The 12,387-nt window shown below is 34.3% G+C and overlaps 2 protein-coding genes across 4 annotated transcripts; one reads left to right on the top strand and one right to left on the bottom strand.

The window, feature by feature from the left end:
- On the top strand, positions 2,751 to 5,217 carry LOC109346580 (pentatricopeptide repeat-containing protein At3g14730). Its single transcript, XM_019586208.1, has one exon. It carries the CDS (start codon positions 2,824 to 2,826, stop codon positions 4,732 to 4,734), a length of 1,911 nt encoding a protein of 636 aa, XP_019441753.1. The 5' UTR covers positions 2,751 to 2,823; the 3' UTR covers positions 4,735 to 5,217.
- LOC109346582 (tubulin-folding cofactor C-like) lies at positions 5,299 to 11,340 on the bottom strand. 3 transcript variants are annotated; one of them, XM_019586211.1, is made up of 3 exons: positions 10,260 to 10,373; positions 6,724 to 6,929; positions 5,299 to 6,555 (listed from the first exon to the last, which is right to left on the bottom strand). In XM_019586211.1, the coding sequence occupies exons 1-3, from the start codon at positions 10,285 to 10,287 to the stop codon at positions 5,839 to 5,841; spliced, it is 951 nt and encodes a 316-aa protein (XP_019441756.1). In that variant the 5' UTR covers positions 10,288 to 10,373; the 3' UTR covers positions 5,299 to 5,838. The 3 variants fall into 3 exon arrangements, with proteins under 3 accessions (XP_019441756.1, XP_019441755.1, XP_019441754.1); XM_019586210.1 differs by lacking the exon at positions 5,299 to 6,555 and having other exon boundaries at positions 6,822 to 6,926; positions 10,260 to 11,340; XM_019586209.1 differs by lacking the exon at positions 5,299 to 6,555 and having other exon boundaries at positions 6,833 to 6,929; positions 10,260 to 11,340.

The raw sequence follows: 12,387 nt of genomic DNA on the forward strand, positions 1-12,387 counted from the left end.
TGGGCTGCACCGCATAAGAACTCCCACTAATCCTGTTGGCCAAGGCTTGGACTAGTTTGACATGCTTCTGACTGAAGATCAACCTCCCAATGATTGAGGCAACTGACCCATGTCTTGCTCATAACTCTTCTACATTAATCCAACATGTTAGAGTGTTTAGCATGGTTTGGCATAATCTGATCTGGCCTGGTCATGCAACAACTTGCACTGGACATGACTTGATCAAAAATTGGTGCGTCAACATAGGAGTCTCGGTCACACCTTGGTGCACCAGCAGCAACTCTTGGCGTATCAGTGTTTTCTGGTTTGGGCGCGTCAAGCTCAGCCTTGTGTATAAAACAAGGGGACTTGGTCATTTGAGTGTTATGGCTAGGCACAACTTCATCTTGGCACCTCATCCTTAATCAGATTACCATTATTAGTGTATAAAACATCATCATATTTATCATTTAGGTATAAAATCTATACACTGTTAACGTAAAAATTTATGCACTTGTACCATATTGTTCACTATTTATTTGAATTACTTTTTTGAAAAATCAATGATGATTAAATACTAATGGTGAATTATACGATAATAGTGTATAAAATTCATACAGTATCCGTGCATACATATTTTTCTCTATCCTTTAAACCAATATTAGTATAAAAAGTCTTAGCATGTTTATCCTTTAAATTTGATAGTAAATACTTTCGCTACAAAAAAAAGGATCCTTATGACAAACATTGAATTTTTCTTATTCTTGTTATAGTTAGGCAATCCTCTTTGGATAATTCCTCAAACTCGAGAATAACTACAATATCCTAGACTTCTTTGCAACGTTGTTAGACTTTTTATTTCTTGCTAGCTGAACGAATGGGGTGTGTCGTAGAATGTAGTGTATGAGATGAGGTGCATGTGTATAAATCTGTGCACCTTATAGATTTTACATTCTTTGCAAATGAGAAAAAAATGTATGTACTGACAATGTATGAGTTTTGTGTACTGTTATTGCATCATCGACTATTAATATTTAATTATTATTGATTTTTTAATAAATGTAATCCAAATAAATAATAGATGATGAGGCGTATATCCATAAATCTATACACTGTGAGTGTATAAATTCTACACTATTTCCAAATTAGCAATCATTCATAATGTAATATATTCTTTAACTAGAAAATATATGTTATTATTTCAAAGTTTTTATGTGTGTTAATGTGGTTTTTAAAATATTGGAAACTCAAAGATGATTTTAAAGAGAAATTGATTTTTCTCCAGTATTGAACTCTCCGGTAACAGGAATGTGAAAAAAAATATTTTTTCAAAAATATTTAATTTAGAAAAAACAAAAATCATGACCATTAAAATATTATTTCTGCCATATGTTATAATCTTAAATATGCATTTCCTCTATATGAGTCTGAATCTTTTAAAGAAAGTTGAATAGATTAATCTTTTTAGCATGTGAATGATTAATTTTTGATACTTTAATCTCGTAAAACTATCTTAAGTCACATTGGTGACATTTGAAAACTAGTTTAAATTTTTATTTTTTTTGAATATCAAGTAAGTAAGGAAAAACTTATAAAGACCAATATCCATTCATTATTTAAATACTCATTTTAAAATCCCAAATCAAAGAAAATAGTTAGTAGAAAACTATTCATATAAATGATCATAATTCATCAAATACTTCTTCAAAACAAAATTTAATTTTATAAAATCGGTCATAAACTAACAAAATATGAGTGTAATATCTATATACAAAAAATTTAAAAATTTATACACATTTAGTGCATCATTCACTTGTATTTTTTTTTTTTGAAAAGTCGATAATGATTAAAAATAAATGTCGGATGATGATGCAGTGACTGTGTAGAAAACTCCTAGTGTCAGTCAATGACATATGTACATCTTTTTTCTCAAAAAATATAAGATTTAATATATATACACCGACAATATAAGTGTTTTTTATATTGTTGACAAATTTTCGTATTGATATGTTACCTACTGATAGTTTTCAAACAAAAACATTACAAATCAATGATTCATAATGCATAGAAAGTTAAAAAAATTTACACCATGTCGGTACATAGATTTGAAACTAAAAAAAATATATATCTCAATTAGGGGTGAGTTGGGATGGGGTAAGGTTTGTCCTTACCCAACCCTAGATATTGGTCGGGTCACTTTTTTGAACTTGGACCCGATCCTAGACTCGAAACTAACCCGATCCTAAATAGTGATGGATCAACCTTTAAACTCAACTCAACCTTAAAACCAATTAAATATAATGCATACTCATTTTAGATAAAGACTTTTTAATACTATTTATTATTACGAATATGTACTTTGATATATAAAATGATATATGTATACATATATTATTAATCGTGTATATATTATAGAAAAATTAAAGAATAAATGATACTCTCAACCAAAATGGTATCATTAATCTATAGAGGTAAGTTTGAGTAGAAATACATACAAACATGATGAACGAGTGACCATGAGACACATGATGAGCGAGTGACCATCAGATATGACGGTTCGGGTATGTTTGGTCCCTACCCGACCCTAAATATTAACCGTGTCTATTTTTTGAACTCAAACCCGCCCTAAACCCAATTAGATCCGATCCTATTTGGACTCAACTGTGGTTGGGCTGTGTGTCCGGTGATTGGGTAGGGTGATCTCCTCCTCACCCCTAATCCCAACCAAAACTATTTTTTACATGTAACTCGAAATCTCCCTCCATATAATGTCCACAGTTTATTATTTAAGAACAAGAAAACCATGTAAGATTCAATTCCCACAACAACAAAAAACAATCTTAGATGAATGGAACAACAATCTTAACATCTCTTATTAACAACAAGCAACAATTTCGTTTGTTACTCTCATTCTCAACCTCACCCTTATTGTCACACTCATCGTACAACGTAGACATAGGAACTTGCATTGCCATTCTTCAATCATGTGCCCACACCACAAATCTCTCCAAAGGAAAGGAACTCCACACCTACATGCTCAAAAGTGGCTTCCTTTCATCACCACAAGCCATCACAAGTCTCATCAACATGTACTCCAAGTGCACCCTCACCAACCATGCTCTCAAAGTTTTCAACTTTCCCACCCATCATGACAAAAACGTCTTTGCCTACAATGCAATCATTGCTGGTTTTGTTGCAAATGGACTTTCCAAACATGGGTTTGGGTTCTATAGGCAAATGAGACATATGGGTATTGTTCCTGACAAGTACACTTTTCCATGTGTTATAAGGGCATGTGGTGATGCTGTAGAGGATTTTGAGGCTAAGAAGATTCATGGGTTGTTGTTTAAATTTGGGTTGGAGCTGGATGTTTTTGTTGGAAGTGCTTTGGTTAATACTTATTTGAAATTTGGGTTGGTTGTTGAGGCACATGGGGTGTTCGATGAATTGCCTGTAAGAGATGTTGTGTTATGGAACTCGATGATTAACGGTTATGCACAGATTGGAAGGTTTGAGGAGGCTCTGGAGGTGTTTCAGAGGATGGTGGAAAATGGGATAGTTCCTTGTAGATATGCAGTTACTGGTGTTTTGTCTATATTTTCTATGGTGGAAGACTTTTACAATGGAAGGGCTGTTCATGGATTTGTGATAAAAATGGGTTATGATTCCGGTGTTGTTGTTTTGAATTCGTTGATTGATATGTATGGGAAATGCAAGTGTGCTAGTGATGCCTTGAATGTTTTTGACGTGATGGATGAGAAGGATATCTTTTCATGGAACTCAATTATATCAGTTCATGAACGGTGCGGTGATCATTATGGAACTTTGAGGCTTTTTGATAGAATGCTAGGAAACAGGGTTCAGCCTGATTTGGTCACAGTTACTGCAGTGCTGCCAGCTTGTACTCATCTAGCAGCTTTGATGCATGGTAGAGAGATACATGGGTATATGATTGTAAATGGGTTGGGGAAGGATGGAAACAGCAGTGATTTTGATGATGTTCAATTGAACAATGCTTTGATGGACATGTATGCAAAATGTGGGAACATGAGAGATGCTCGTGTGGTTTTTGATCATATGAGAGAGAAGGATGTGGCCTCCTGGAACATCATGATCACAGGTTATGGAATGCATGGTTATGGTGATGAGGCATTAGATACATTGTCTCGAATGCGTCAAGCTCAAATGGTACCTAATGAAGTCAGTTTTGTTGGATTGTTGTCTGCATGCAGCCATGCCGGCATGGTCAAAGAGGGCCTTGAATTTCTGGCAGAAATGGAGTCAAAATATGCTGTTTCTCCATCAATTGAACACTACACTTGTGTGATTGATATGCTTTGTCGAGCAGGGAAGCTCATGGAGGCTTATGATTTAGTACTAGCAATGCCTTTTAAGGCTGATCCTGTAGGATGGAGAGCTTTGCTCGCAGCATGCCGTCAACATAAGGATACAGACTTAGCTGAGATTGCTGCAAGTAAGGTGATTGAACTTGAGCCGGGTCATTGCGGAAATTATGTATTAATGTCAAATGTTTACGGAGTTGTTGGTCGATATGAAGAAGTATCAAAGATGAGACATACAATGAAGCAACAAAATGTGAAGAAGAGACCAGGGTGTAGCTGGATTGAGCTCATGACCGGTGTTCATGTTTTTATAACGGGTGACAGGACCCATCCCCAGACCGGCTATATTTATGCTGGTTTAAATTCATTGACAGCAGTTCTACACGAGCATGGGTATGTCCCGCTGATCTAGCATTTGGTATTCAGAGAAAGTCTGGCATGAATGCATGAAGACTTTATTATTGGGATGGATAATGTGTTGATGAAAAGTATAGCAATAAAGCCCTTTCACTTCTATCTTGCATTTCAGAAGTTGCAGCCTTGGCGTACCATCCTTTAAGTTACAGAATTAAGGTGAGCATTGGTGCAACAATAAGGTTGTTGACTTGTTACCCAGAGGTCGTTGGTTCAAATCTTCTTGAAAACAATCTCTCCACATGCACTAGGCCACCCTTTTAGATCTATCAAGCTCAAACTTTTATCTATAGTTGTACTCAATATGCCAATAATCCTAGAGTTGTACTTTTCTCTTCTTTCATTTATCTCACAAGAACTTACCAAATACTTGTGTGAATAAGGTATGTAATTTCTTATCATAAATCGGGAATGAAAGAATTAATAATTGATAGTAACTATTTAGATACCCTTTTTATAATTGAAGTGGTGTCCACATTAACTGTATTCTTAGGATTACTTGTAACTGAATATAAGATAGTTGTATGAGATGACATTCTTGCATTAATAAAGGTGTGGAAAATAATGAATGACATCTTTTTAGCTTTAGATTTTGTATTTTCACTGTACCAAAAGAAAAATATGAATGTATATGTTTACACACATATCAAATAGTGAACTGGGCAATAGATCAGAATGGAAAAACACACAACTACAGGTCTTAATTCTTAGAGATGCAATACATCTCTCAATTTATTAATGAAACTAATTTTATTCTTATAACCCATTTACCTTACAGTTGATCACTATCTATCATAATTGAGAACAAATAGTTTATCTGTAACTTATAATTTTTGTTTGCTACAAGCTGGCTGGTTCATGACAGTTAAACTAGAGGTGGGGTATAACGGATGAGGATCTGTTGTCCTCAAGCCTGCCCCGAACCAATCAAAATGAAGCAAAAATAAAAACCGTCAGGAATATTTAATTTTTTTAACTGACATGGCATACTTTGATTGGTTCGGGACAAGCATGGGGACATCAGATCCTTATCTGGAGTATAACACATGGTTAAAGCTTCAATATTTGGCCAAACCAAGACAACTCTTTTAGTTTCTTTAAGTTAGTTGGGAACATGACCATCGTTTCTGCTTTCTGTATTGGAGTTTCTATCATCCAGGTAGTGATGATAAAGGTATGATATAAAGCCCCAAAGAGCTAGCACCATAGAGATGGCCTTTATCCCTTGCATTTTCTCATGAAAGATGATCACTGCTGAAATTGGAACAATAGGCAAACCTAAAGCACTTATGGAATTGGAGAAGAGAGAAGACACCTCGAAAACCAGCCCCACACAACCGATACAATAGAGTTGCCAATTTATTGCTGTGAATATCAAATTCAACAGATAAGATGCCTTCCCCAACTCAAACTCCTCCATTTCTTCATGCAACCGATCCCATTCTCCGCTAGCAAAAAGTCCCACAAGAATAACACAGGTAGCTACAAGGGATTCACATATTATCATATCCATAATCACTTTGAATGTTTCCTTTTTTAGAACCTTCTCGAATGCAAACTGTCTTACAGAAAGCAACAACCCTTCTCCAGCTGATGCAGCCAGTGTGCATATGAGTCCGATGGCATGGTTTTTCTTGGAGATTTCAGTGGAATGCTCAGTTTTAGTTTGAAACACGAGGAGGGTGGAAGAGATTGTTAAAAGGAGTAGAGAGTTTATTATGTAAGGAGTGAACTTCATTGAATTTATGAAGAAGGAAAAGAAAGCATTGAAAGCCAACTCAGACGAGCCAATGAGCGAATAAGTTGAAACAGGAAGATACTGTAATCCCATAGAAAAGAGATAACAGTTTAATGCCTCAAATAGGCCAAGGGAGACATAGATGAATGCTACCACTAAAGCAGATGGCTTTTCTGAATTAATGCTATTTCCGATGGGGTTTTTCGGCGTTGGGATGCAATAACAAAGCAGCAGAATGGGGAAAGTCACATGTTGCACAAGTGTTACCATCCATTTGCTCTTTCCACCTTTTTCATAGTACAATCTTCCCAGGAGTGTTGCAGCTGAATGACCCAACAAGACAAATACAGCATACATGGCTACTAGGAGCCAATGACAATATCTTCTTCGGCTATTGATCCTTGGTTGATCTGCAATATCCTCCATTGGCTTTGCTTCTTTGACTCTGTTAACTGCTATAAAAACATGACAGAAGATCAACACATTAGCTTCAATGATATGTGTTTGGTTTGCTTCTTGAGAACTTGTTTCCTCTAAAGCACTGCTCAATAACTTCAATTTACCTTCTACACTCAAACTTAAATAATATATTATTTTAATCTCTTGCTTAACCCTTGGATTACTACAAAGAACTTAGCTGAATTAAAATAAACTTTAATTTGATGTAGAACAACATTGTATGAATCTATAAAGCACATATACGGATACGTGTGTCTAAAATAATAAAAAACACATAAAATATGATAAAATTATAAGTGTAAATCAAAATATCCAAAGTAAAAAATATAATGGAAATTGAAAATCATTGCCTCCAAAACGAATCTATCTTATCCTATTTTATTGAAAACGAATCTATATATCCTATATTTTATTGAAAAGAATTCATATATAATATATTTTATTGAAAACGAATCTAATACGTGTTTTGATATGTGTTTTGATATTTATTTTTATTTTTGGATACTCTACGGATACATATCTTTTATGAATCTGAGTGTATCGTGTCGGATACATATCGAACATCGACATGTGAGGGTGTTTTGACGAATTCATGCTTAAGAGGTATGAATTATATGCCAAGTGTAATAATTGACCTTGAGATATTAATTTTTAAGAGTAAAACACAGTCATGACTCTAGACTCATGATGACAACTCTGAAATGGAGACAAACTTCAGTTTGAAAATGTAGTGAAAAAGATAAAAACAAACAATAGACATTCCCTATAAAAAAGAATTACCTTTTACATCAGCCAGGGAATGTGGCAAGAGATAAAATATTCTTACCCTTTGAGACCAACAAACTCAACAAGCAAACAAGTAACTGAACTATGATATATGGAGACTAATGCAAAAAAATTCTCCGCACTATCAACCTCGCTGGTTGCGGGATAAACTTGTATGCATCTACCCTCTCAGATCCAGAACTCGTGCACTAAATCGCATATTTTTTATAAATTCTATCCATCCAACAATCAGAGGAGAATACATTATCATCCATGAAATGGACAGCCAGGAAAATGCTTTATTATTCTCATTTAAGCATACAGAAAGGATTTTTACTGTCAAAACCACATCTATCTAACTATTGGATTCAAAAATGAATGTTACAAATTGGTCTAATGCGAGGAACTGCTTTATCATCCTACAGTAACATTAGAAGTCTGTTCACAACAATTGTGGCAAACAATTCATGTAATATAGAATAGATAAGATATTCTAGTCCAAAAATATAAGAATTACTATTTGTACAAAAACTTCGAGGACCATTCCCACAAAGATGCCCAGAAAAATTTCCAAACTCCATCTTGTGACACTGTTTTCTGCCAAAGGAAAGGCAAAGAAAAAAATAAGGCTTTGCAAACCATTTTGAGTTAAGATAGTTCTTTAAAAGGCCTTTACTGCATTCTATTATGACCATGTTTAGTTGTTGATAAGCTTTGCTAAAATCTTAGAGGCTAGAGCTAATAAGCTAATTGATTAAAACAGAATTGTTTGGTAAGATTCAGTGATAAATGTAAAATGAAAAGCTCTTAGTGTATAAGCTCACAAGTAGCTTATTAATAACTCATATCTCATTGAAATAAGCCCCTTTGCCAAACACCAAATGTTAATTATTTTTTATCAAATAAGCTAGTTAACTACCTTATATGTTCCTTGGTGGTGTTACTGAAAAAACATTCACTTGATTGTTCATATGCAAGACAACTATAGCAGCCAACTCATGCATAACTGTATATTTGCTGGTAAGTTACAGGTTCAGACATCTGCATTACCTACCACTAAGACACTTAATTCTCTACAGTCTTGTTTGTTAAATCAAATTACAAACTCAAACTCATGCATAACTGAAAATGTTTTTTTCCCCTTTGGGTCTATCAAACTCAAACTTTTATCATGTTTTTTTAATTCAATATGCTAAATCTGGTAATGAGGAAAGAGCAAAGCTCCAAAAAGTGGGATTTCCAAGTGAAAACTCCATAAGGATCAAGGGTTTACCAAATCATTGTTAGTAATTTTATAGCAGTGTCGGGAGTCATAAGGTGGTATGATAGTGAAGAAGAAGGACTTAAAGAATAGAGTACAGGAGGTTGTGGGTTCGAGTTTCACCATCAACAAAAAAATGGGAGTTATAAGGTGATTTGATGATTAGGGTGAAAGAGGTTAAAAGTGAAGTCTCACCCACAACAAAATACTAACATATTAACAACTAACGTACCACAATTGCCGATCAACAAAATACTAATATCAGTTGTACTTGAACGTAAGCTTGTTATATCAATTGACATTCTTATGGGGGCATAGAAAATTATGTGCATAACTAATTTTATCCTCTGAAAATGTAAATTTGTACATGAGATGCCTATGGGGAAAATATGGATGACATTTACTTTCTTTAGAATGTATATTTCCGTTTGCATAAAAAAACGAATTTGTATTTTCCCTTACGAAATAACTATTTTAGACTGGTAGGCACACCTATCAAATAATGAAGTAATGTAATAGATGAGAATCACAGTATCACACAACTGTATATAGGTCTCAGTTCTCTTAGAAATACAGTAGATATCACAATTTAATATTGTGGAACTCATTTTATTCTCATGACATAATTAGAAAAGGAGGGTGGATGAAATAGTTATAAGGACTAGGGAGTTTATATTATTATAAGTCTTAAGCTTCATTGAATTAAGGAATAAGAGAAGACAGCATTGAAAGCCAACTCTGGTATGAACAAACTAGTGCATAAAATGCATTAACAATGTAGCAGAATAGAGACCTATATATAGCAGAATAGAGACCTATATATGCCACCACTAAAATGAATGAAAGCTATTTCTGGTGTAATGTTTTGGTGCTAAAATGCATTAACAATGTAGCAGAATAGAGAAACCAACATGTTGGACAAGTTTGTTCCCATCCATTTGTTTTTTCCACCCGTTTCATAGTACAACATTCCCAAGAGTGTTGAAGCTAAATTTCCAACCATAACAAATACAGCATACAGAAGATGTCAAAAAATCAACCAACTCAAATAATATGCCATCTATTAGACAAAGTTGCTATATATACTTTTGATGTTCTTAGAGAAAAATTTGTGCTCATGGGTTCTTTACCAGTTCAATAACTGCATGATTTCCTTATAATAGTGAAGTAAAGATATCATAAAATGATAATGCAATTTAAAGAAGCATATCAAAAACTATTCCTTTTGCCAACTTACATTAATCTCAATATCAAAAACTGAATATGCCAAAAGTAAGATTAATTAATTAATGTCACTCACAATTGAACTCAAATTTCCTCATTCCCATTGTTCATATTTGATACATCAACAATTCCAACCCTCTCATTCTCAGGCAAAACTGACCAGTTCGGCGACTGCACCGCGCGCAACCACTTGAAATCATCCACATTGGCCCAGTTTCCCGTCTCTTGGTCAAGAGCAGCACCGTGAAGATCATCCTCGATTCCTTGGTAACACAAACAATACGGCGCAAACCTCACACCATTACTATCTTCAATTATGGGCCTACTCCTAACCCTAAGATAAAAATCAGTCATCTTTGCATTGTGAATCCGAATCTGATGCGACGCCATCACAAACACGCAACCCTCAACTTCCTCAATCAAAATTGACCCCATAACTGGCCCTACATAAACCTTACAATTCTTCAACCTATGAACAAAAAGTGCCCTCACAGTACCAATAATCCTCACTTCACATGAATCAAGATCCGAAACCGTGAATTCCCCAACCTCCAAACCCTTGCAATCCTTAATCAGAACGTGACCAGTTTCATTTCTGAAACCCGGTGAATCCCGCACCGCAATCGAACTCGCTTTCTCAGAAACGACATTTTCAACCGTAGAGGGTTTCGATTGTGGAATAAAAACGGAGTCTTTCTTCGCACCCTTGTTCTTAAACGCGAATTTCTTCTTAGGGATGAGCTGAGAATTGAGATTATCGAGTTTCTGTTTCAAATCAGAAACCGTTTTGAGAGAAGAACGAACATCATAAGAAGGTAAAAAATAAGAATTCTGAGCAACGAGTTTTTCAAGATCCGAGATAGAAACAGCGATATTATCGAAATGGGGTTTGAGCTGGGAAGAGAGTGATTGAGATTCAGCGAGGTTAGATTCGATGGAAGTTTTGAGAAGATTAAAACGAGAGAGGAAAGAAGAGACGGATTCAAAAGAAGGGGATGAAGAATCAGAGTTATCTGAACGGGTTTGGTGGCGTTTGGAGAGACGCTCCACCATTGATGAATGCTTCTTCTGTAACGATGCATGTTCTGTTGATTCTGTAAGGTTAGGGTTTATGGTATCATCTTCTTCCATTTTTTCAAGGAATTACCACTTACAAGTTACAAGCTTAATCTACTTACAAAACCATTTGGACTCACATTTTATTGGGAAAATGTGTAATATATGCTCTTTTTTTTTTGAATTTCCTTCTTCACCGCTAATTCTATATAAATCCAATAATTTGAATTTACTCAGACTTTCTAATTAATTAGATCCCTTCCTATCTATTGTCTCTCAAAATTCTTATCATCATTCATGTCTATTTTTTAAGTTCTATCAATAATATTCTCTTATAATTTTGAATAAAAAATTAATTTTTTTTGATATGCATAGTTCTTTTCTGGTAAGTATCACTATAATTAAATTATTAATTTTTGATCATCTCAATGGTAAATATTATACTACTAAATCAATAGTTATCTCCACATATGAAATGTTGGATGGAGTCACTATATGCAGTACCGTAAATGTGTAGTCTTATTAATTTTCAATGTAGTCTTATTTTTTCTTCATTCACTTGTGAAATTGGGATGAAACTAATGTCTTTACTTTTGAATGAACTTCTCTCTCTTAGTAATTGTTATGTTAATATTCCAATTTTTTTATCCACGTTACACACGAATTTAGTTCAGTTCAACTAATTTTACAGTTTAAACCAAAAGTACTTACATCCTTATGTCAAAGGGAAAACTATCATATCTCATAATGACATTTGGTTTTTACATTTCATTATAAGATTCTAATATTAAATTATGTTTTCTATTTTTGTGCATAAGCAAAGTTCATCCATCTCTGACCCTATCCATCTATAAATATTAAACTCAACTTAAATCTATTTTTTCTCTTAAAATTTAAGTATTGTGAACACGTACACTAAAATGACCAGTATATGAGATGGTGAAGTAGTATTCAAAGTTGACAAATGATATGAACTTAGAGGAGAGGAACAATTGATAGTGATGGCGTCAATACTCAATTATTTCACCTTCGTTCTACCTTTTTTTTATTGGTCCACCCAAGTTCTATTGCTTCTTCTCTTTCTCTTTGGTGCCAATAATTTCACGAATCAGGATTACTTTTTTTTAACTATATCCTAATCCTATTTT

Source organism: Lupinus angustifolius, chromosome LG04 (assembly GCF_001865875.1).
Source record: "Lupinus angustifolius cultivar Tanjil chromosome LG04, LupAngTanjil_v1.0, whole genome shotgun sequence".
In the NCBI taxonomy this organism is placed as follows: domain Eukaryota; kingdom Viridiplantae; phylum Streptophyta; class Magnoliopsida; order Fabales; family Fabaceae; genus Lupinus; species Lupinus angustifolius.

Excerpts from the sequence above, each read along its gene's own strand:
- LOC109346580 (XM_019586208.1), top strand. The coding sequence starts at position 2,824 with ATGAATGGAACAACAATCTTAACATCTCTTATTAACAACAAGCAACAA.
- LOC109346582 (XM_019586210.1), bottom strand. The coding sequence starts at position 11,314 with ATGGAAGAAGATGATACCATAAACCCTAACCTTACAGAATCAACAGAA.